General features: G+C 42.0%; 1 protein-coding gene across 1 annotated transcript in view; it reads right to left on the bottom strand.

Moving 5' to 3' along the window:
- Positions 1-1,519: 1,519 nt before the first annotated feature.
- The window catches only part of MAN1A1 (mannosidase alpha class 1A member 1), a 463,708-nt gene continuing 439,049 nt past the window's right edge, over positions 1,520-26,178 (bottom strand). Inside the window, exon 12 of the mRNA XM_086926729.1 lies at positions 1,520-9,113. Within this exon, the coding sequence (XP_086782855.1) occupies positions 8,990-9,113 (124 nt within the window). The 3' untranslated portion in view covers positions 1,520-8,989. The remainder of the gene's footprint in view (positions 9,114-26,178) is intronic.

Raw genomic sequence — 26,178 nt, 5'->3', positions numbered from 1 at the left:
AGCCTTTTTTGTGGTTATCTCACATAATAGTTTACACAGATTCAGTTATAATGAATCAAATATTGGCAGCCTTCAAATACATTCTATTTATTAATGTTTAAAGAAATGTTACCTAGTGTTGCCCTCAAAAGTTGAACAGCAGTTTAACAAAACGGTTAGAAGCTCTTTCCCATTTTTCCCCATGTTGCAAATATTGTTTGGATACATTTTATCTGGAATACAAAATGTATCTTAGTTTAGCAAAACTATCTGCAGCCATACTCGGTTTTCCCCATACTAAATATTTTCGGCCAAATTGATTGCAAAATAGAAATCACCAGTCTTGCTGCCGTTCTACTGCATATGTTGCATATAATAAAAGCATTTTGGGTTCAATTTCAAAGGCCACAGAATTGTTACATTTTACAAATGTGAACACATTTTAATATTAGAACTGTGAGTCATACAAGTTCAGCTTACAGCTCAGTGTAGCTCCCTATAATTTTTGCCCTATTAGTAAAAGGCTTATTAAGGACATATTTCAACAATTTTGAACATCTTATACATATTGTGCATATCTGGTAAATTCAGCCAACCATCTTTTTCCCTAAAACCATACTGTGGCAGTGTAAACTGGCAAAAGGGGGTCAATCTACCCTCTGCAGGGGACAAATTAAACATGAGCATTTGCCCTTGGGGGTAGACCAGTAGACTTCCAGACCCTTGAAGGTTTTATAATAAATAGTTAACAGCTTGCTATTTCAGTGCCACTCGCATCTGTAAGGTGACCTTTTGTTATTTGCTGTAGGTCTGAATATGAATATTGTTTTTGTAAATGATTTTTCCTATGGTCTACTATCAACTTTGCATATTCGATTCAACCTATGTAGCACATTATTTATGCATTTTTATTTTTCTAATGTTGTATTTCCATATATCGTACAATATGTTTGATTACTCAAAATGTTTCACTCTTTTTAAGAAACCGTTCCTATGTAAAAGGCTCTGTCACCCAATGGTTCCACATATAGAAAATAGCTAATAAATAACAAAAGGTAAGCTTCAACCCCCACACTCCTGCAACACCAGCATTGGGGACAATGTGCCAAATCCTCTGGTGGCATTTAGAGAGTTCACTAATCAGACTTATTCATAGACTCAAATTGAACTCTACATTTCTGGGTCAGTCACCGTAAGTGTGGCCTCTTAGTAAGAATTTCCATTCCGGTACCTGCCTTCCGGTCAATGCCAAAAATACAACTATGTGAGAAATAATTTTGTTTTGCCAGTATTGACTGCTTTATTACCTTTTAATCAACAGTATTTGCTGAATTAGGATGTTGCTGTTCAGGAGGGAATACGTTTGTGATAAATATAGCCTAGGAGTTAAAATGACTGGTCACTAATAACATGCATTCCTCAACATTCCTGCATATTAACCCAAATAATTTCTTCAATAGATTCAATCAAGTCCTGGAGTGCATATGGGATCATTATTTTTCAGCGTATTAAAAACAGAACATAGGTAAAAAGAATCAAGTTATATTAAAAGACTTTATTCACAATAGAGAAATTTTACAAATATAGCTCTTAGAAATTGTGCATCTTTATCTATTACATAACCCTAATTTTAGAGATTTTTATAAAGGTGGAAAAGGACATAAGGAATATGTAAAAATGCATAGAAATCAAGAAAAATACAACATAAATTCAGTGTGACACTGGAATACACTAAACAAATGTTGATGCAAATTTTACTTCACATAATGTGTATGAAAATTGAATAATTGATTACATGAAATGTAAGAGCTGTTAAACCTATTCACTTCCCAAAATGTATTAAATGTAAATTGAACTGCATTTACCTACACTGCAAAAAATATATAACTTAAGATCATTCACATAATATTTAGCGCATTTTAATTTACATTTTCAAAACGGAAAGCAACTGTTAACTCAAACGCAATCTTTCATCACACATTACATTTTTCGGGATGTTTTAATGACAAAATGTTCAGACTTAATCAGATGAACACCATGTTCATAGCAAACCTGTTTATGCTGCACAATCTTTTTGTCTACTTACACCATTAATCAAAGGTACAATCTAGTGCAGTTTGTACATAACTTACATCAAATAACCTGCTGAGTGTTTTTAGTATTTGTGCTCTCCACACCCTACCACCCATACAAAATGAAGTAGTTGGTGCTTCATGTCTATATAACCCCGCTCTCCCTAAATATGAAAAGCTACACTATTTATCAAAATATATTGCATTAATAACCCTGGTCATAATAGGTGCTATAATTGGATTGAGCACTCAAGTACAGGTAGGACTCACACGGAACGTGTTTCTTGAAGCCTCCTCGAGTTCTTTGCTGCTGGAGATGAAAGAATTAACCAACTTCTTTTTGGGGAGCTAGGAATCTTGAAAAAAGTTTATAGTGAGAAACAGAGGCCAAGGTCATGGTGTGGCACCTCATACGGCATGAAATACAACAAGGAATGTGAGAGGTATTAGTGCAATAAAAATGTAATAGAATGTACTCCTTCTACAGACTAAAAACATACAAACTGTAGTGCTCCAAGAAAGGCACTTGAGAAAAGAGGACGATATTACATTAGAGAGGACTTGGCATGGTCCCATTAGTTATTCATGCTTTTCTTCATCTGCTTGAGGCAGAGCAAATGGATTAACCCAATGGTCTCTTAAAACAGTTAATATTTCAGCTGATGGAATGGTGGGGTCAAATGGGGACGGACTTGCAGCTGTGCATGGATTACAATGTTGTTCATTAATGAAAAAAGGCTTAAGATGCCAATTTAAACTAGTCTGTGTTCATACAATTTTAAAGTGGGTAGTAGAAATTGTATTCTTTGTAACTTAACATTAGCATGCCAATCCGCCAATAATTGCTCAATTAGCTTATGAATAACGAGGTTTCGTTTACATAACAACCACTTATTTCAACTAGAATTAGCTTATTTTAATCCAAAATATGTCTATATGTAAGATTTTGGAGGTCTGTAGAGTTACCCAAACCGGAACTGTACGTGTGTTTGGGCAGACATAACTAATTATTTTTATAAATATATTTGCATTGTAGGTCACAACAATACTGCACATAGAAGCCAGAGGAGCCACTAATTTTATTAAAACGTGTTTTTCAGGTTTGCGTAAGTGCCTAACTAGCAAAATGCAATTTGGTAATCCTTTCATTTGAACATCAAATAGAGACAAGTCATAGCTATCCGACAACGGGCTACAATGCAAAGTGCCCTGCTAAGATTACTGGAAAAATTAGTCATTGTAGGAGACTTGATACTGCAATAATGCTAAGTGGACAGCAGAAAAATCACATGAATGGTCCTCAAAGCGTTGTGTCGAATGTATTACAATCTATAAGCAATTCTAGCTGTCACAGAAAAAAATCGGAAGATCTTAACAGGAGTTTTGTTGACAGCTTATTGACAGAATGCACTGAGGAGCACGAACAGTGGCTTTATTGAAGTGTGTGCATGTAAACCATACGCTGATTGTGCTAATTCGATAATTTCAATGCATATATCATAGTAAAATCTATATTTGCTGCAATATTGTGTGATATTTGATTAAAGCAGTTCAACACATGAGGGGGGTAAAAAAAGAAAAAAAAATCCCATCGGCCTTATGCCTATTCTTTCAATAGCAGAAAGGAACAGCAGTACAGAGTGCTACAAAATGCTTACCAAGCAGTCACTGATGAATAAAATGCAAAATGTACAGGTACATTAAGGAGATCTGTCTAGTAAAAGTGAAGTGGAAATTTGAAATAAGCAGCTGATATGTTCATGAATTCCCTCATTCATTAAGCTGAATCGGGACCAATAAAACGCCCCCCCTCCCTTCAAAACCGGAAGTTCGGGTCTTTCTGCAATTTAATGGCAGCCAGTAGTTGCGCCATAAGGCTAATGTTAAAAAATGCATCCAATTATTCTGCAGCTGGTAATATTAACAATGGCCCACACAAAGCAATCTAATTAGTAAAGGAGACTACAACGTAATGGCCAATGAATATGCTTTTGAGCAGCATGCCCAAACACATTCCAAGACGAAAGTGACTGGGTCTTGTATGGATTAAATGACATACAGAAATTAGTGGTGGATAAAAATGATTATCTGAGAAGCTAAATTGCACTTCGTTTACAACGTATAAACGTCATAAATGGACTAATTGACGTATTTCTGGTGACAGTAAAAACTAATAAAATGATGCAACGACGACACAAATGTAACCGCCGACTTGCATTAAGTACTGGGTTTACAGACCGCCAAGAAAGTTAGGAAAATTATGTGAAATAGCATGAATATTTGTTCTTCACCTTATACCGGCCCATATAAGATTTGTGCCTGTTATTTCATGATCATGTACTATGCCCAAATTATGCACTAACACAGCAACTTCATGAGTAAGTGCACACACTGCAGTCAACACAGACTGGTATTGCAGAGTAGCAGTTGTGTATTCCATATATATTGTCTAGAGTTCGTGTAACAACTCATGGACTTACAGTGTTAGTATATGCACGATAAGCTAGAAAAAAAAAACTTTGTGAAAAATATGCGCACTGCTCTGCTTTTTATCTGATAGGGGCCTTGGTGAGATCCTTAATATGAAAAACAATTTTAAAATCAATGTAAAGAGTGGTATCCCAATGAAACACAAAGACTGAACTGGCATGTATGCATCATGTATTTCTCTTGATAATGGATTGAGGCATTTTTCATTTAGAACATTTCTCCTGGAGCCCTTCCCCTCGGAGATCTATTTGTTTTAATCCGTGTCCCTTCTGATGAGAACTCGAATTCTTAAAAAAACATATCTTTTGATGTGTTTCTTCAGTTTATCACATGCCAATATTATGGGATGTGGAAAAGCAGAGACCTGAATTAAGCAGGCTTCCAGTCCTTTATAATGCTGTATTTTAAACCGCATCAATGAGAACAGCTACTTATTTAAACACAAATTCTTTCTTGACACGCACTAACACTATTTCGATTTTCTAACAGATATTTTAGTAGTACTGTTACTACCAACTGAAGTTTCCTATTTAAAAAGTTTGTATTGATCCATTAAATATTTACGCAAAGTTCTCTCAAATTAGTGAGAGTGATAGTGTATTTTTATAACATTTCATGTTCTTTACTCATTTGGAATTTACCTTAATTCGTCAAATAAGATTTGTATAAGTATCACCTGAGCTGATGAAGGTGCATAATTAAGAGGTTAACCATATAACATTTAGATTAAAGCTATCACTAAGTCAAAATGACTAATCATTTCATGATAATTTTCACTGCTGTGTTCAATTCTTTTTATTGTTTGATCAAATTCATATTAAAACTAACCCTGGGCAAAGCACTACGCTACGCTCGCGTAGTTTGCGCTACTTCGCACAACGCGAACTGCAGGTAGTACAGTGCAAACACGAGTAGTGTAATGCAGTGGTCATTTTTTGCTTGCAAGCGGTCCTCAACGCCAAGTTGGCAACCGTGAGCAAGCAAAATGACATCCCGGCGAGACTGTTTCCTCGTTCGCGATCAGCAACATCAAGTTGCCGATCGCGAGCGTGGAAAATAAACCTCCCGGAGAGGTTCTCAACGCGGGGAGGTCAGGTTTCTCATTGCGAGTGGTCGCGCATGCTTGTGACCGCTCGCGATGAGAAACTACCAGTCCGCGTTGAGAAAGCTGCTGCTCGAGTAAAAATCGACTCTAGCTGCAGAAATCTACAGCTTGCACAGTATGAACAGAGTACTACGCAGTTCGCGTAGTGCTACGCGTAGTGCGAAGTGCACTTTGCGTAGCTACGGATAGCGCTACTTCGTGAACTACGCCCAGCCCTAATTAAAACTATAAATACAGTCCACAACAGCCAACGTATTTCGCCAAAACCTTGGACTTTTTCAGGGCAATGATCCAATTGCAGTGGAACCAATGAAATATCCAAAAAACTTACAGCTGGAAAGGGTACGTTCCACACAGTTCCAATGTCGTAGCCCTATCCCTAGAGGTTTGTCAAGATATACTTGTGTGTCAGTGAGAGAAATTATTGGGTGGTCCCTGTAGGTCCAATCCCAGTGTTTCCAAGCCATGTCGCCGCAGGTCAATTAAGCCCTTATGAGTCAAACACCAGAATGAGTGACACAACCCACAGAAAGCAACAACGTGATCAGCAGGGATGACCTTTCTCACTGACAGACAGGAGTAGGTCTTGACAAACTTCTAGGGATTGGGTCACGACATTGGAACTGTGCGGAACCATATCCAAGACACTTACAGCTGGAAAGGGGATCTCAGTGGTTTCACTCCAATTGGATCATTGCCCTGAATTCCAATATTTTGGATGAAACGAGATAGCTGTTGTGGGCTGTATCTACAGTTTTAATGTGAATTTGATTAAATAAAAGAAGAAGAATTGAACACAGTAAAAATTATCAAGAAATGATGGGTCATTTTGACTTGGTGATATCTTTCATCTAAATTTTATATGGTGTATCTCTCGATTATGTTAGAATTTGTAATGTCCAGTTTTTGGACTGCATCTTGGCAGTGGGTGCTTGCAGTGTGTGCACATGGCCAGATATATGGCTCTCATCGCTAGTTGAATAATTTTGGGAAACTGCAGATAGGTGCAATCCTCGTTTTTGGATTCTCCTGTCTTGTCCAGTTTTTCTGTGATATACTATACATTCATAATATTAGATGGTGCTTACAGTTGCTGTGTTGGCATGCATATTAGACACTGAAGCCATCACATAACATACCACATGTAAGGTCAGTTGAAAACATTTTGATGAAGTCAAGAAATTGAACAGTCAGACTAGGTATATTTTCTTACTAACAATTTTTGTCTAGCACATTTAAATATGTATGTAAATATTAGTGGTGCTTTACTCTTCCACTCCTCTTCCTGCGCTATTAGTGGAAATCAAAATACAGCAATTAAAAAAAAAAGCACTAAAATGAAAATCCTAAAAGAATAATCCAAATGTTTTGTCTGAGGAGTCAATTTTTTTTAAAAAAACAAGCATTTTAGACACTGCCTTTTACTTTTCTTTACCATTAGATTGTTTCTACAGGCAAAAATAAAGCATATTAACTTTGATAGCTTAATCTTCACAAATTGTGATCATCTTGTGACTGGGAGCTGGAAGAGCTCACCAAGAGGAAATGGATGTAAGGAAGCAGGATTGCATCTTTGGCAAATAACAGATCATAAAAAAATGCAGAAGGATACTTATCGCATGTGTAGTTAAACCTCCAATCAGATATGCACTCACTAGCACTGCTCCATCATATTGCATATTTCCACACAACGTGTACTCAAGATTGAAGCACTGCATTATTGCAAATGAACCAATTCTAATTGCTGCTGCACTGACCAATTTCATATTGTTCTGCAATACATTTTCACAGCCAATTATGACGGGGATAAAATAAGCCTATACTTTGAGATCCACTAAATGGTAGATTTAGGTCACCCCACTCCACACACAGGCCTTTGGATACAAAGTGGATGCCAGGATGTGAAATTCATCTAACTCTGGCTTGTCAAGGTGATTCATAAAGTGTGATTCATACATTTGAAAACCTTTCCTGGGAAGTAATTGCCAGGCCAAACCCATCAACATGACAATTTGAAAGGGTGTGTTCGGTTTGAAATACAACCAAAAAGGATGGAAGATATAGACTGCAAAAAACATTTTGTTAGTCTTTCTGCTCAGTTAACTCCTGGCAATGTTCTACAATTGAAGGAAAGGCCCTAGGCACTTGAACATCTTACTTAGAAATCCAGTTTGTCAGGCCTGGCCGTACTACCTTCATTACAATTAAACTGATTAAGCAGCACTCAACCAACTTAAATTTGAGTTAAAGACGAAGATACTTTGGAAAACTGACTAAATTTGGTCTTGGTCCGTTAATTTTGGCCCAGTCAACATTATGTAGCCAGAGGCGATGCTGAAAGAATATAATTAAAAATGTCAAACAAGCCGACAATCAAACCCTGAAAGAAAAAAAAGTTAAATACAAAAATAAATGTATCAAATACCCCACGTGTCTCACACCAAACCAGAAGTCTAAAAATGTTTTAGACTAATATAATAAGTTCAACATGGTTTGTAAAGACATACAGAATTCCCTTTTCAATATTATACAGTTCTTCAACAATGCTAAACAATTACTTTATATTTGCGCACTTTAGATTGTCTGTTGAACTTGGCTATTCTTGTAAGGGAAGGAACTACAACCCATCAGCACATACAGTACAAACTTTGCACAGAATTAGTTTTTCCAAATTCGGTTTCACTATTGAAATATATTAATTTTGAAAGTGTAATGCTACTTGAAACCAAATGAATACATTATATGTATGTAGTTCAATAAAGAAGTATTCCTAGGCGTCCTTCATGGTTAATGAAACTTTGAGACATTTAAGAGGAAGATGGATAAACCTGCATACAAAAAGGCTGTCACAGTTGTACAGTTTGTCTCTGATGAGCTACGGACAAATCAGCATAACATCACACTGTAAAGTAAAGAAAACCTTTATACTAAATTTATTATGGCTTTTTGCAACATGGCAAAATATTACAGCTTAAAGCAGACATCTCCTCATGGAGGAGAAGGATTTTTTTGCAGTCTGACAAAAAACACAATGAGGGGTTTAATAATGTGCCGCCCAGCTAAACAATTTGGCAAAGGAGGCACAGCAGCCTAAAAAAGTATTAAAAAGTCAAATTTCTAAATAAATGTGGCTCAGTTGGCGAGATGAAATAACAGAAAAGTCAAGTCATATGAAAATAATTTATGTCATTCAAAAATATTTAGAGATTAAATGTAATAGACTGCAAAACAGTTGGTCTACAAATTAAGAATAACTACGGACTGGCATAAAACTGAATCATGTGGTCAGATACTGGAAAATAAATCTTAACGGAATGCCGTGAATCATTGAAAACAGTTTTTTTCATTTGGACGGCTCTTTCATCTTGCTGTTTTTGTAGATTACTGGTAAAGGATGTGCCTCGGTGTTAAAGATCCAATGCTCCAATGGAAGAAGGTCGTCATCCGAAAACAGTAGGTACAAGTACCTAGAACAAGACAAAAGAAAGGATATATTAAAATAGTAGAAACACATAGCCTGTTACAAAAATTACTTAAGAAAAATGTGAATGACTTAACAAGTGACTGTGTTGTGAAAATGTACAGAGTTGGCGGTTTCTGTTTTCCAGCCCTGCACTGCAAGTTATTAAAAGGCATTTTTCTTTCGGGGCAACTAAACATTTGTATCCTTGAATAAATGGTGATTTGGCCAGTTTGTGCATCTCTTCCTCTAATGGAAGAACAGTTCTATTTAAAATAAATAAGAATGGATATTTAATGAAATATCTAAATATTGGCAGGATAGAACAAGTATGCTTAATTCAATCTCGTAATATTTGTTACAACATGGCATCATGAGACAAATATTAAAAGGAATTCTGAGATGCACAGTGAGGTACCAGATAGAAAACTGTAAAATTTGTTTTGTATTTTGCATAACTGTGACAAGTTGTATCGCTTCTGTATTGCAATACTTTATTTTATCCACAAGGTTAGCCAATTCAGTTAGTCCCACCTCCATTTTTGTCTCAGATGTACTTTCCAACATACTGGACTGAATATTTTTGCCCTTATCAAACATTTAAAGAGAAAATATGTTTGTTTTACTAGAACAGTGTGGATGGTAGGATGACAATCATACACATACAATATCTGATTTTTGAGACGTGTATTTAACACGTATAATTTTGAACCAAAGGAATTTCAATCTGGTTATTTTTTTTTTTTAAGTCCTGATATTAGCTTATCAGGCGGCCATTCCATTCAGGTTGAGTGTTATACAAAATACCACCCTGCCAGCTCACAGTCGGAGGGGAAACATTTTATATTTCCATGGGCATGTAGGAGGAGGAATGGGGTAGAACAAATACCGTTCACAATATAATGGCTACCAACTACCAAAAACCGGTCTCCCTTGGGCAAGATGGGGTGAGACATATCTACCCACCCTCGTGCTTGGGCAATATAGAATAGCAATATTCCCCCCTCCATGTAAATATAGGGGAGTAGGCCCTGACACTGGGCAAGGCGGGAAGGGCAGAAACACCACCTTCACACTTGATAGGCACAACAAACTTAATGGCAGCTAAAATGTGCCCATTCATTATTCTTAATGGTTGGACCATTAAGGCTCATCCTGACTGGGGACACCGGCCGCCCAAAAGGGCATTGCTTTGGGACTCAGTCATAAGGCGAGGAATTTGCAGGAATAGTTTATTCAGCAGTAGCCATTCTTCTGGAACACAATGTAGCTTTCTGCAGATACCTCACTGCCCTCCTGCCTACCCTGATGAGTTGTGCTTTGGTTAGTAATCATCCTAGGCATGCAAACATTTCATCCACTGTATGTGATGCACAGTCTGTTTCGGTCATCGAGTCTCCATGGGATGTAAAAAGTGTACAGTGAAAAGCACCTTTTTTACACGGGATATGGCATTTAAACAGCAACCACTACCTAAACAGAAAATTCATGGCATGTGCAATTAAAATGTAGTGTAGGCAAAACAAAAGCATTAAACAAAATATAATGGCTCAACTACAAAGTCATGGCATGTTGCATCTGTAATCTAACGAAATTACTACTTGATGCCTGATCACCAAAGCCTAATGCAAACAGACAAAATCATCCCAAAAATTGCCACTGCCATGACTGAATGATCAAACAAGCAATGGCAGGCACTGATAAAGCCAATGGCTAAAAGGGGCTGCCCCAAAATGCACTCTTTGGTCTGTTTTTTTCTTTTTTAAACTAAATGCAAAAGATCTATATACTTTAAGCTTCTGCAGCCAGACCAAAAAGCGTTAAAATATCCCCTAAATTCATCATATTTCTAATCAAAAGCACTGCATCTTAAATGGAGGAGGAAAAAGACTCGGGACTTAAATTCAAGGCAATTTTGCAAAATACAGGATTTAAATATTTTATCAATCCTGATACTGACTTACAAAAATAATTAATATAAAGTGACAAATTGTTCAAATGTAAAGTGGGCATGGAAGTTGCACAAATCTTTCAACAATGATTGTGAAAACAAACATCCACCCACTCCAAATCCTATTTATAAACAAACACCCTTTTTGGCTTAAAAACATAACAGAAGAAAACCCCACACCAAATATTTTATATATAGAATGACACTAAAATGACAATCATCCTATCAGTAGAACTAGATTTTTATGAATCGTAGACATTTCAGGTAAGCAAAGCACCTAAAAGCACAATGCTCCACTCACGATTATCGAGTCATGTTAGACCGGTGAAAGTCACCAGTTCAGGCCGAAAGAGATGGAGCACAGGCCATATACAGGCAGAAGGTTAGTCACTTCTAAGTCCAGTGCAAAGGGTTTCGTCCATTATGGTGGAAGGGGTCACAAGAAGCAGAGCAACCATTACAGATGTTCAATGTAGCGTGAAGAACAGGCCAGGTGTCGCACAGAGTCGTGGCTGTAGAATGAAGATCCTGTCAGGCGTTGTGGGAGGTCGTGATTGAGGTAGTTCGAGGTGCAGATCTCACACTGCCGGGAGTCTTTGGCGGTCGCTGTGGAGCAAAGAGTCTGATTCACCAGAGCTTCGTGTTGCCGGGCAGCAAGATCTTGGCGCGAACTAGCCCGTTTGCAACGAGCCCAAAGCTTCAAGAGAGCTCAACTGAGGTCACACCAAGGGTTCTGGACCGGAGGGGCAACACTTTGGGATTAGGAAATCACTCCAGCAGAGACCATCGGGCTTAGGCAGGTCCAAGCAGCAGGTCAGTTGCAGCTGGCTTGTTATGTTCCTTTAGATCAAAAAAGGAGGCCAACAGTCTGTCCCTTAGAGTCACGTAATCCTGGGATAAAGTGTGCAGGGTCCTTCTCAGAAAGCAATGCAGCAGACTTGCAGAGTGGCAGTCCTGGCAGCAAAGCAGTCCTCCTAAAGCATCCACAGATCCAAGAGTATACTAAAGTGTTGGGTTTGAGTGTTTAATATTTATATCTGGTGCCTTCTTTGAAGTAGGAGAAGTTGAGAGAATTCCCTATGAAGGCCTTGAAGTTTCCTGCCTCCCCTGCCCTCGGTCAAAGCTGGCTGCATGAACAAAGAATTGGTGACAAGTCATTTGTGAAGGCAGGGAGCAGCCTATTAAACTTAAGTGGAGCAGTGCTCAGCTCTGCCCCAGCTCCTTTCCTGCAAGTTGACGGCCTATCCAGGCACAACTAACCACTCTATTATGTAGCTGTCTGGGAAGAATAAAAGTCCAACTGTCAACTATACACAGCCATGTGATCCAGGAACAGTCTGCAGACACCAGATAAGACAGGGAGGTGACAACTTTCTAAAAGTGTCACTTTCACAACTGTAACAAAGATCCAACTTTACCATTAAAGATTTTTAATTACAATTTCTCAAACACCAAACATGAATTGTCTACCTGTACCCATTTAAAAATTAGCACTTGTTAAATGTAATAATGCAACCCAATATTATCCTAAGAGGTAGAAATCACAGTAGTGAAAAACAAATGTAGGAGTCTTTCCCCATCAGGACATGCAAAACAAATGTACATGTGCAACTCTAAGTACACTGTACCCTGCCCTCTGGGCTGTATATGGACTACCCTAGGTTTGACATGCGCTTTAGCTCTTTCACTGCTAGGCCTCCCCCCTCTTGTGCCAAGCCTTTTAGGGGCTTTTTGGGGTTGTTTGCGCTTAAGCCCCTGAAACTCTTTGTCCACATAAGGAATCCACGCCAAATTTGCACCCTTTTCTTCAAACATCATGGGGATTTTAAAGGGACCCAGGGTTTGTGGATCCCCTTGGAGGGGACCCAGAAATTAGCCAAAATACAGCTAAAGTTTGTTTTTTTGGGGGGAAATGGGGAAAAGTGCTGCAAAAGAAAGCGTCTGGGTTTTCCCCTGCAAATGTTATCAAGAAAGTGTTTGTGGTGCTGAAATCATCATCTTCCCAGCTTTCAGAGACAATCAGAATTTTGTCACAAAACCAATTTTTTTTTTTTTTTTACAAAGTTTTGGCATTTTACTGGGACATAACCTATTTCTGCTACTTTTGTGCTTTCAACCCCTTGGATCCCGGATGGTCTTCTTCAATCGGAAGGAAGCACAGGCTGTGCAGGTCGACTAGTCGTGTTCTGGCGAGAGACAGAGGTTGCAAACCTCGTGATGGTCGCTATGAGGGAATTTTGCTCGACATACCGGGCATCTCTTGAATGGAGTTCTGTCCATGAGGCGTAGGCCTCACGGCCCGCGTCGACGCACCGGAATGTAGCTGGTGATGTCGAAAAGTCTATTCGATGTCGAAAGAAGTTTGTTTAAAGTCTCTCGCTTCGAAAATGCAGAAAAAGTCTTTTCTAGCCGGAGCGGAAAACTTTCATCCGAACCCAGTGGCGGAAAAAAACCAATCTGAGGATGGAGTCGATGGTCATGCGCAGTATTGTCCAAGGGAGGAGTCACCTATCTTGTGACTACAAAGACTTCTTCCAAGAAGACAACAACCTGCAATCATCCGAGCCCAACACCAGGTGGCGATCTATTACTAAATGTAGGATCTGCAGCTCATTTGCCTCGAACACAATGTTTAGGAGTCATCTATGAGTTTACTACTGTAGTATATGACCAGTCCAGATCAAGGTAAGGTCTGAGGAGATATCCCAGAGGTATCATTGAGAGATTACCACTTTCAAGTCAAAATGTAGCCTTCCTGGATGTCATACTAAACCCTTCAATAAAGTCTTGCCTCCTTTTCTTCTTGAGCAGTAAGTCAAAGTCTGAATGAAGTCAAATCAAAGTTGCATAGTCCAGCAAGGAAAAAGTTGCTTACATGCAAAAACTGGTTTGTAGAACTGTAGATCGGCCTGCTGTGCACAAACCTATCAAGGGATCAGACATTGCAGGTTGTGTTTGGAGAAATGTTTAAAGTGCAGTTTGTCCAGCGTGAACTTCTCGTCAGGCATGAATGTCCACACAGTAAAGCCAACTGAACATATGGCTAGTCCACAATGACAGTTTTAAGAAGTCTGCAAGTGAGAGATTGCCTAGGAAAGGCATATTGGTCCCTTCATGAGGTGTAGAATGTACCCTAGACTGTAGGGTAATTTGGCTTTGGAATAACAAGGTAAAGAACAGAATAACAAACTTGAATGAATTTGCTAATCCATCTAGCAAGGCTCGTTTTGGGGAATGGATTTCTAAGTGAGAATGGCCAAAAGCATTTAGAATGGTCAACCTAGTACATAGGGCTCTTATCGAAAGTGTGTAAAGCCCCTTCTACAATAGACTGTGGTACAGAGGAAAAGAGGGCAAATCAATAGCTTGATGGGGAAAGCAGAGACGACTTGGCTGAAAACAAGGATATGTCCTAAGGGCTACCTGATCTTTGCGCACTTGGATAAACGGCTGCTCACCTGTCAAAACTTGCAGTTCACTTACCCTTTGACAGGAAAGGATGGCAATGGGGAAGGTAATTTTCCAGGAAAGGAGCTGCAGTGGACAGAAGTAGCTCAAATGGAGGCCGCATAAGGAAAGTCATATTCCAGGAAATGAACTGCAGTGGACAGAAGTAGTTCAAATGGAGGCCCCATAAGTCGAGTAAGGACAATGAAAGGTCCCATGAAGGGACTGGAAGTGTGTGAGGTACAATAACCCTCTTGATGCAATCCATAAGGCTTTTACAATGGTAATTTAAAAGATGGACTGGTGTATCCTGTTTTGCATTTAAGTGGCTAGGCGTAACATTATGGAAAAGTAGACTAAATCTGAATTTCTGCTAGGTGTTACATGTAACCAGTGAAGTCTTAGTCTTTGCAAGCCACTTTTAGATGCCATAGTGTCTGACAATGGTCAAGCACACTTGTAGTGGCTTTGACTTCTTTATGAATTAGCATGCTGTCTTCAGGAAGCTGTAGGTAGCCAATTTCAAAGACTTCAGGTGCCAAACTAAGATTCAGTGCCAGAATATTGAGGTAGAGCAGCTGACCCGGATACTGCATGATGAAATCTGTAAGCAGTTGTAGCTCTTCATGAAGACGGATGGACATTTACAGGAGTAATACAAATACCATGGCTCTCAGGCTTCTTGCACTGAGTACTTGTATAGTGCTTACTGTCCCTATGTGGGCGCTGAAGCTCTTGACAATATGAGTAACACTGTATTCGATGTGTGATAGGAAGAATGTAGTCTTTGTTTTAATCTATGTAGGAAGTGTTTCCATGTGCGATGACCACTGAGGTGCAGTTATCTTATGGGACGCAGCGTGTAGGAGGGTGTTGGATGATGAAATGAGACCCAAGCCATTTAATGCCGGCAGCTTAGAACAGCGCCACATGCCCCTTCATGACATTTCATGATATAGTCCGCTTAGCTGGTTACTGCACTGGTTTGTCGAAACTGAGAATTTGTGTATTATTGAATTCCTGAGCAGGCATGGTTGGTGGAAGAGAAGTGGGGAGATCTGTTTGGATAAGCATTAATATAATCCCATATCTGATTTTCTTTGTGGGATGTAAAATAGGGATCGAATTGTATAGGTATTTGAGAGCTGTAGTGAAAGGACTATTTAAGTCCTCCAGCAATGTGTGAGATCTCTTCAGTAATTCCAAACCTGTTCATTTGGTGACAACTGTTCTTTTTGGATCTACAGTGCTGGTGATGGACACATTTCATACCAGATAGGTCTTATATGAACTTAAGAGGTATACATTATAATTTGTTGCTGACCACTGCGTATTACGGTTTGGGCATTATTGTGGGCCATAACTGTTATAAATTCAAGTACTTAACTATAAAATGTCTCTCCTCTGCCCTTCCTCCACAAAGTAGGGCTGTCACTAGGAGTGACACCAAATCTGATAGCCTAACACGGGCCATGGGAGAGACCGGTGATTCACACCTGAATGGTAGCCATAGTTATGTGAATCAAAAAGGTTATCCAAGGGCCTCAGCCCTTTTTAGGTCTCGGCTAGAAGCGCGCGAAGCGCGTTCTCGCTGAGAAATATAGTCGTCGGCTCAGCCGACAAGGAGTGGAGACAAGAGCTGGCTACGCGCACAGCATTGTGAATGTGGCAGAATCAGATCACGACGCTCGCCTCGTGAACAGTTCACGTGACTTGCTCCGTCAGCGTAAGAATGATATTGGCATAGGTAAACGCAAAAGGGGGCGTGGCTTGCGCACGCCGGCTGCTGGATTGGGCAGAGGAGCCGACGTGATCCTGGGGGTACCGTGTCAGTTGGTGCGCGAGCTGGGAGGGATCTGTGTCAGCGGCTGGGGCAGGTGCTGCATCGGGTCCGGCCCTCAAAGGGACAGGAGGCAGACCCATCGGCTCAGTCTTGAACAAGCCGTAAAGCAGCATAGGCCGGTATCCCTCCGTCGCAAGAACCCTCTCACCCACCCTGACACTACTGCCCTGGTTTCTTCAGTGGGACACGGGGGAGGGGAGGCAACCTGAACATGTAACGTTCCCCCTGCTAAGAAGGCATCCCATGAAACCAGGCGTGGGACCCCCGCTCTGCCCCATCCCCTCTATAGCACGAGCCCTGCAAAAACAGGGCGTTTCCAACGCTCATGTCTCCCCAGCGTGGCTCGACACAACATGAGGATTAGTGCGCTCAGCGGTACTTACTGCAAATGCCAGCGTGAGAAAAAGGAGCATCGCTGCTGACACTGCTGTCCTAGCCATGGTGAAAAGTCCCGGGTCCGCGGTGCCCCCCCTCTGCAGTCTGGAGCGGCTCCTCGCAGGACTCGGTGTCTGCTGGGAGTTAGGAAAAGGCACTGGCTTCTAAAACATTTTATCCAACCTTCACCTTTAGCTCCCCAGTGAGCGGATCCTCCCCGGCCCGCCCTCCACCCAGTCCCAGGAGCGCCACAGCGGGCACGCACTCCCTCGCCTTCATTAAAGCAGACCCCTGTCTGCAGCATGCCCGGGCCGCGCGTGCCCCCCGCCCAAGCAGAGGCGGCAGCGCTCCTGGGTGGCAGATGTAGAGCGTAAAACACAGAGCGCATATTATGGAAACCAATTACTCAGAGCTGCGCGCTTCGGAGACATCTGAGATTTACTGAACTTTACTCCCATTGAGAGGAGTTTACGGGGACTTCATAACCCGAGCCCTATTTATATACGAAGAAATTACCGTACCTCTGTACTTCTTCTCCTGATCTCTCTTTTGTTAAAGTATTAGGATTAAGGATTCATTACCATATTCTGTGACGACACGAAGTGACGTCACACATCCTCTGAGAAAAACTAAAAAAAGAGGAGGGCGGGATGCTTGAGTTACCTCTACCTCCTTGGTCCCGGTCAGTTTTTGAGGTGACCCCGCATCCAAGACAGGAAAAGAATTTGCAATGCAATAGGATTTGCATTTACAAGAGTTTTAGCTATTGGCATTGTAAAAGCCAATATACAGTTTATTTATGTGTTTTTTTCACACAGATAAATAAAATGCATTGTCATAATGCTAAAAGCTTAAACTCTTGCAAATGCAAGACCTATTGCATTGCAAATGCTTGTTCAACCTTAATTCCTGCCTGAAAAGTTTAACCCGGGAGAAGAAATCTTTTCTTGGAAAAAAAAAGAATTAAAACGTGTAAGGAGAGAAAAGCATTATTGGTGTAATCCTTTTAGCCGCAGTCATTTGAAGAAGGGCAGTTTGGGTGCCTGGGGTGGTGTGGTGTCTCCCCCACCCCACCAACCCGTCCCAAATCCTCTCTAGCTGCAAGCAACTCAAAAGGCAGCACCTAGGCTTCTGTGCTCGGCTCTCCGCACTCGTCTTTCTGTGCAGCGCTGTGAAGCCACTGCTTGACTGGGCCGAAGCTGCCAGCATCGCAGCCCAGCTGGCTCGCAATGGCAGGACGTGGCATGCTCGAAGTGAGAGGGGTAGTGCTGCTGCTGTCAGGGGTGCAGCAGGGGCAAGTGGCACCTGGGCACAGGTCAGCAAAGGGCCCTCGGCTTCCCAATGGTGGCTCTGTTTTACTATCAAGCTGGGTTCCGTTTCCCATGCTTGCTTCGGTGTCCACGGGGCCCTAACTCTGCCATTGGCTTCCGTGCCGCCGGGCTGGGGTCTCATGCAGCCTGGAGTTGTTTTAGCCTAAGGCACTGTAACAGTGGTGCTGCTCAACTGGTGTGCCAAAAACTAAAGGGACAGCCCTGGGTGTCAGGGAGAGCAAAGCTGGGCTGCTTGTCTAAGGTGCCACAGTCTGAAGTGGCAGTGATGGCCGTCAGGGAGGATGGTGCTGCTGCTGTGCACACTCACTGGTGCCTGCTGGGAAGTCCAGCTGACCGGGTACAATTCGTTTATAGAAGCGCAGTAGCTTGGTGGTTCAAGCACCCACCGAGAGATGGCATAGGATTCATTCTCAACGGGGCTGACTGCAGCTAAAAGAAAGTGCATTTAACTGAGCATGTGTAGTTGTAAAAAAGAGGAAAAAAAAACATGTTCACCCCAAAGGAGCCTCTTGGCACAATATACTAGCTGCTCGTTATTATCCAATTCAATGGTACCCATTTTACTGAACGGTGAAAGGACACACCAGGATTCAAACCTGTGCTCTCGGAGTTAAAAAAAAAACGATGACGGGTGCAGCCATGCCCAGTAAAAGTACAATATCAAGAAAAAAAAGCATTTGCAATGCAATAGGTCTCGCATTTACGAGAGTTTAAGCTATTGGCATTGTAAATGACAATGCATTTTATTTATATTTAAAAAACCGAAACATAAATAAAAGGCATTGTCTTTTACAATGCCAATAGCTCAAACTTGTGTAATTGCAAGACCTATTGCATTGCAAATGCTTGTTATGATTCTCTCATCAAACCCATCTCTTTCCTGAGATGTGCAGAGGCCTCTGTGCAGAAGCCTCTTCTCAGTGACCTCTCTCCGAACCAAACAGCCCCCTTTGATGTGTACTGAAGAGTGTGTGTCTCTGCCTCCATTTTGTCCCACCGAGCTTACATGAATGCAGCAATACACAAATCTGCCTGAGGATTCCCATACCTCCTCCCCTCATGTTCCTCCAGTCAGTAGGTCTCCCAAAATTAAATCCAGAGAATTCCATGTGTTGTGCTCTTTATAGGCACATATACACCTAGCACATTTATATGGTATGCACACAAAGCACAGCACTTCATCCTTCACATATTGTATCATTTACAGGCACAAATGCACCAATCACATGCATGCAATATACATGCACTGCATTATCAACCATTTTAACACACACATACACCAAAGCATGTGTACCACACACAAACTGTATAGCACTTCACACCAAACCTGAATTAGGCCAAATGGGAGTAAAGCACACAGCAGCAGGAATTTAAATGAGCGTGCCTATAGGCCTCACTCCAGTAACACAGGAAAAGGGAACCGTTTACTTTTACTGATCACTACACAATATCCTGCAACCACCAGGCTTGTGCTACTTAACTCCTGGTAAAAGCAGTAGCCTTTCACCATTAGGAGGGTAGGGCTTTGGGTGCCCCTCCTAGTTCAAAAAGACAGCAATGCAGGAGACAGAACTATGAAATGGCGCACACTCATGATTCAGCATAGGGATCCAGACATAGTTGGGGCACTCCGGTAGGGGTGCACGTCAAACACCACGCGAGGGACTTTTCTGTCCCAACATGGTCCTTATTCTCGGGAGGCAATATGAACAATGGAAGTGCCTTGAACATTGCCGTTCTAGCTATAGGCAGCCAGTTAAGCGGTTGCAGGACTGGAGTCATGTGTTCTCTTGGGTTTAGCTTAGAAGAAGCCTTGAATATGATAAATGCGGGTGCGCCAAGGTAGAAGCTGTTGGCATAGTCAAGCTATTAATCTCATTAGTGCAAGCCACATCTTGACTACATATGGAATGAGAAGTAAAGGGCAAGCGTAATGCAAATATTCCTGAACAGCTGATTCTTAGAACATTGCCCATGGATTGCGGGTTCCTAGGGGTGAAGCTTTGGTATTCTGAGTTCTCATAGGGTAAACTATTCGACCATTAAACCCCCTACGACCCCCCCCCCCCTCTCCCACACTCATTTCGGAGCTATTAAAGCACATAACATGTATTTTCATTCATGTGTTTGTTGGTGCATTCTGCTGTGCCGATCTGCAAAGTCAATGTCCACTCCAAGTTGTTGTTCTGCTAGGAGGACAAACTAGAGAATAATGGCCTAGTGTCAAATATTCTGAACTAGCATGGACTACAATGGTGAGTGCCCCCCCCCACACTTTCTGTAAGTAGTATTCAAGGATTACATTGTCTGTTCGAATGAGCACTGTCTTGTGAATGAGGCTTTGGAAAGATCGCAACACTAGTTGAACTGCTATCAGCTCTAGTACACCAATGTGCAAGTAATATTGCTGCTTACATCAGCTGGTCCATGTATGCTCCCCACCACAGAAGGGAGGTGTCTATGTTGATTTGATGGTCACTCGTTTTTAAAATCTTTTTGTTCGTGTGCAAGTTAAGTACAATTAGTCCACACTGTCTGCAACAAAGCTAAGTTGGATCGCAGTCCCAAGTATAGTCGGAGAGAATTAAGCAAGTGCTGTTACAGAGCTTCCGAAATCAGGCTGCAGCAAGTGTGGGGGGCAGTCAAGCAATTCCGGGAACAACAAAGTACTTGTGCATATCAACCGTTAACATAATTTATAGCCATGCAATGCATCAAAGAGGTTAAACAAGCCCCACTGGAGTCGGCAATACATATCTTTGCATTGTCACTTGTTGGGGCATTGCAGTCTGTCAGAATACTGAGCTCCACGAACACTAGACCTTCCCACTGACTAGTCGCTTGTGACCAGTGTCGAAAGGCACTCCCAGAGGGCACATTTGCAATCTGTAAAAGGAAAGCAGACTTTGAAACACCATCACATCAATTGCTAGGGTAGGCTCTGCAAGTCACTGTAATGTGCGTGACTCCCAAGAATGCTTGCGTCTGCTAGAGGCAAATATGAGATTTTCGGCACGGTCTGTGGATCTCAATGTGTGGAGTAGTGAGATTTGTGTGAGAGCGAGGCATTCCATTTGGCTGTTGCTCTTTACCAAATAATCTTATAGGTATGGAAATGCATGAATGTCGATGTGTCGAATAAGCACAGCTATTGCAGCAAGGCATTTAGTAAACAGCAGAGGCCCTGCTGTGACCTCAAAGGAGAGGACTTTAAATTGAACTACACTTTCCACTAATTTGAGGTAATGATGAGGGTGGTGGACTGGGATGTGAAAATCAGCATTATTGAGATAGCGGGTCGCCATCTAGTCCCCGAAGAGAAGAGGAATGAATTCTTGGAAATTTGTCATCTGAAAGCACTTTGACACAATATACTAATTGAGCACTTGGAAGTGGAGCATCGGCCACAGCAGCCTATCTTTCTTGTGGATACGAAGTACAAGGACTAGGAGTCCTTTTTAGGTCGAGCCTAATCCATCCCGTAGGGATGGTTGGGCAAGATTATAGTAAGGATTCTGAAAAGTCTGCACAAACTGCGGATCGCGTACAGTTCATGTGACCACAACACGCGTCGCGCTCCGCCGCCACTTCAGCTCACCAGGCTGCACAGCCCCTCACTCTCCATATGCCCGCTCTTGCGCCTTTCCTTTGACCGCCCCCGCATCAGACTTGAAAGGAATGCGCTCCCCCGCCCCAGCAATGCCGAGAGCTTGTTTTAACTTTGAGGCAAGCTCGTTTCAGTTTCACGCAAGGCAATTCTTCCCGTCCCTCGCGCAGTCTGATGCCTTCTAAGTAGTCCCCCCGCCCCCCACCTCCCCGTTCGTGCATTCAAATGTTTGTTTTCTTCAGAGCCATGACGTTGCGGCTCACTCCCCACCCCCACAGAGGCCATTTACAAACTTCTCCTTGTTTCGTTTATTTAAAGTGCGAGCTCTAGTTTTCCCTTTTACTGCTGGCGAGCGTGTTTACAATGAGCTAAGCCACTCATCTTTTTAGAGCTCCGGTTTATTCTTAGGAATGGTCATAAACATCGGAGAAGCAGGTGTTTTACGGAAAGGTCAACAAAGTGTGTATTATGTTGCACATATCTCACATTTTAGCAGCAAATCGGGCCACGGTCACTTACATGAGAAAGGTTATGTATGCTCACCACCAGTCTTTATTTGCGCTCATTTTCACTCACTGATGTGTGTTAAACCATTGTTCATACTGTGGACTTTATAGGCTAGTCTCCTGACCCTATATATTTCATTTTAGATTTCAGGGAAAAACGATCATTTCAAAGGCGGGGCACTAATGAGCAGAGCCAGCAGATGGTGCCAAACAGAGCAGTCTTTTCCACCACGGTGGTGGCCTTTTCATAGCAAATCACTACCCCTCGACGTGCTAAGGTGCACTGCAAGGACCTCCCTATCAACACTGATTGACAGAAGGGTCAGAAATGCCATAACTAATTGTGTCACTTTCGTGCCTCGAATGCCCTCTTCACAAAGCACTAGTGCAATGTGTCACTGATGCTTATGTACTATTTAGAGTTTGGCAGGTGTAGTACGTCCGCTATATATTGAGTCCAAGACACCCTATTAAGAGGACAATCTATTTGCTATCCCTGCTAGAATTACCCGGCCATTCAAAACGAGGGACAACATTTGAAGATCTGGAAACAATACATTTGTGGGAGGAGTAGACAAGTGCTGCACAGAGATGTCACTCTCCCATTCCATTTGCTTATAAACCAACAGCGTGTCTTGTCACATTTCCCATGTTCTACAGCTATTAAGCAACCTACATTTTGTTAGGATGATAAGTGCTAAGTCCCCCTCCGGTTTGATGAGATCTGAGGAACCATGCCACCCACCCACAATGCCTTGCTTCTTGGTGCATACGGATGCTTTACGGCATGCTTTACGGCAGTTGACCTTTGATGTCACTTACATGTCATGAGACCCAGAGGCCACCGCTGGTTTTATCACATGTTCTGGTGCATGGGCATGGCCCTCGAGTCTTACTGAACACCACCAACACGTCCCTGGCCTTCCCCGCTCCCAACTCAGGAAGGCAGTCTTGCCATATGCCATCGAGTAAAATATCTAAACCTTAGCCAGAACGCTTGGCATGTCTCGCTTATTGATAAAAGAGTGCGTGCTGCTGTGGTGTGTGTGCGTTTCTTCCCCTTGTCAAAGTAAATACTCGCCTGTGACCTCATACTCTGTCACAAAGTAGGGAACAGGCCTCTCTCTTGAAAGTCAAAATGCTTCCCACAGTGCCCCAGGCTCATTCTAACATACCAGTGTGAACGTGGGAAAACAAACAGCCCTCCCCAGAGATGCCTCACAGTGTTGCGCAATGTCTGAGGGGAGCCTTGGTCCAGCCAGGCCCTGCCAGCACCCTTCTGCCGTGAAGGGTGATAACCACACACCCCCCCACACACACAAACCCAGACCCACGTCCACACACTACCCGCCCTCACTCTATCGCCCTCACTCTACTTTTATTTAAGTATTATTTAAAAAAATTAAAAGAAATTGCTATTTGTAATATCAATACATCTAAGTTACATAAATACAACACATATTGCATTACAAATGCTATAGGTGTCACATTTGCGAAAGTTAAAAGTATTGGCATTGTAAATGACAGTTATTAATTTCGCGACTTTCAAAACCAACACATACATAAAAAAATTGTCATTTACAATACCAATAGCTCAAACTTTCCTAATGCGAGACCTATTGCATTGCAAATGCTTGCTCTCATTGATCTGGTGTAACAGGTTCCAAAGCTTCAATTTTGAGTATACTTGCACTACTTGTAGCAGCAGTCACTGGTAGTTTTGGCTGATGTTATGCCAGTACGATGGTATACTGGGTGGAGTAGTGTGTAATTCTAGACAACAGTCAGGGAGAGGTGGTGACGGAGAGCACACATTGTTCTGAGGTTATATCCTTCCCCTGTGGAATATATATAAATACCATTGTGTGTCCCTGAATAGGTGTTGAGTGGTCAGAGAGGAATGTGTGAGAGACACTGCTAAGGGCAGAGGTGTCCTTATTTTGGGTGCCTCTGGCATCTAATAGCTGTTGACCTGGAGGTGTACTGATTGGATGGCTGACCTTGCCGAAAGGGTTTCTGCGAAGATTGTGGTTTGTCTGCTGTCTTTGCTGCAATCCACCACAGCTGGCGAAGAATCCCAGCGGTCTGTGGATGGTTTTGGAGCGCTCCCATAGATTTTATAGTGTTGGTGTGGTTCTTTAACAGAGTCCATATTTGGTCTAAGGAGTGTGTGGAATTGAAGGACAAAACAGTGAGCTGCTCCTGCACATGAGGGTGTAAACCAAACACTCTACGTCTAACATGGCAGTGGAAGAAGATGCCTCTTTTGGGCCAGAGGGAGACTATCAGTGGCATCAAGGGTGCACCAGATGATAGCATTGAAATGTGTGCATCGAGCACAATTTCTTTCCCTGGCTTTTTGTAAGGTTTAGGAAAGCGCTTATGCTCCTCCATTTCATCCAACTGATGTCTGCCATATTCAGACAGCAAGCCAATGGATTTGGCAATTCACCCCTAAGGGGCAATCTAAAACAGGTGCCTGCTTGTTAAGACATCTATCGTTTTGCTCCCTTTATCCGGTGGTAGAATATTTGCTCTGCTGGCTGAAAAGTCCTTTTTATTGCTGTGTGCATAAGGGAATCTAGCGGAACCTGTACAAACGTAGAGGGAGTCTTGTTTACCGTTCTTGTATTTCATTTCACCCAGTGTGACCACCAGTGTTTTCAGTGAGTGCAAATAATGGTTTGCAGCATCTCCAGGTATTGAACAGGCTGCTCAGTGTTTGAGATGGTTGCGCTAACGAAGTAATCTTACTCTTTTGCCACATGAATTTTGATCTTTGGTGGTCGGCTGCCTGTTATATACCTGAATGGAAGGTGGTATTGCCTTGGAGTAGGGAGGGCTTGAGAGGATATGGCTTCAAAGAGGGGTCGTCATCTGGAGGATCTACACTAATTATACCGAGGGTCATCCCGGTTATCAGTTAACATTTGAACATCATAGGTTTTGGTTTGTCTCAAGAAGGACCCTGAACTAAATTTGTGTGAATAGGATGACTTTGTAATGGCAAGCATGAGGGTGACGACACAGGTGGTGGTCTGGGATCACCTGTTTTCAGTTTTGTATCCAGTATGCCCCACGATCTCAAGAAATTGCCTAATTTAAGGTGAGACAGCATTTCTTGGTATAAGGATGCCCTGGACAAGGTGGCTGTGCAAGTATGTGGACACAGACTAGATCAGTAGGGAATGGTTTGCTCAGAGACTAGCTCAATGCTGTCTTTGGAGTTGATCATATAGTGGGAGAGGGGGCATGAGTGCGGAGGCTTTATACCAATTAGTAGCTTCTTTGCTCCAAAGCAGGTTATTGGGAAAACAAATGTATTCTGATTTAATTTCCTCAATCCTTCTTTTAGGCGTTCTCAAATGTTGCCATGCATGGAAAGGGTTCATGACCCTTTATGAGTATCAGTCACATAGATTCAAAGAATTCAGAAACCAGAAAACAATTCTAACCCACTTGTTCGGCATCTTTATCATCAAATGTACCAGGCAACCATCTTGTACATAGAGTTGAAAACTGGCAGGGAAAAACCTCACACTTGAGACAATGGGAGAACAGTTCTAGGACGCAGAATGGATTATCTAGGTCAACTGAGGCTACTCTTTTTTACTTCAGAGATGTGGTGGACACTTCTCAGCCCTGACCGCCGAGCCCAGTTGATTCTATATAATGCAGGACCATGTATCTCCTTGAAATCCTCAAGTGTCCACTCAGCAGATAGGTTTACTTCTTTCCTCTATCAAATCAAGCATGTTCATTCTTCAGTAGGTGAATGAAAGTCGTTAAGAGAAAATGCTACTTACCAGTATGCATCTGTTCTTGGCATGTAAAGCTGCAGAGTTGCACACTGTGCATAGATCACCACCTAGTGTTGGGCCCGGATGTTTGCAGTTTGTTATTGTCCTGAAAAGTTCTTTGGAAGTCACGAGATAGGCGATTCCTTTGGACCACATTGCGCATGGGCATCGGCTCTATCCTCAGATTGTTTTTTCGCCATTAGGGAAATGAT

Source organism: Lissotriton vulgaris, chromosome 6 (assembly GCF_964263255.1).
Source record: "Lissotriton vulgaris chromosome 6, aLisVul1.2, whole genome shotgun sequence".
NCBI lineage: Eukaryota > Metazoa > Chordata > Amphibia > Caudata > Salamandridae > Lissotriton > Lissotriton vulgaris.
This window is presented reverse-complemented; position numbering and strand designations above follow the sequence as displayed.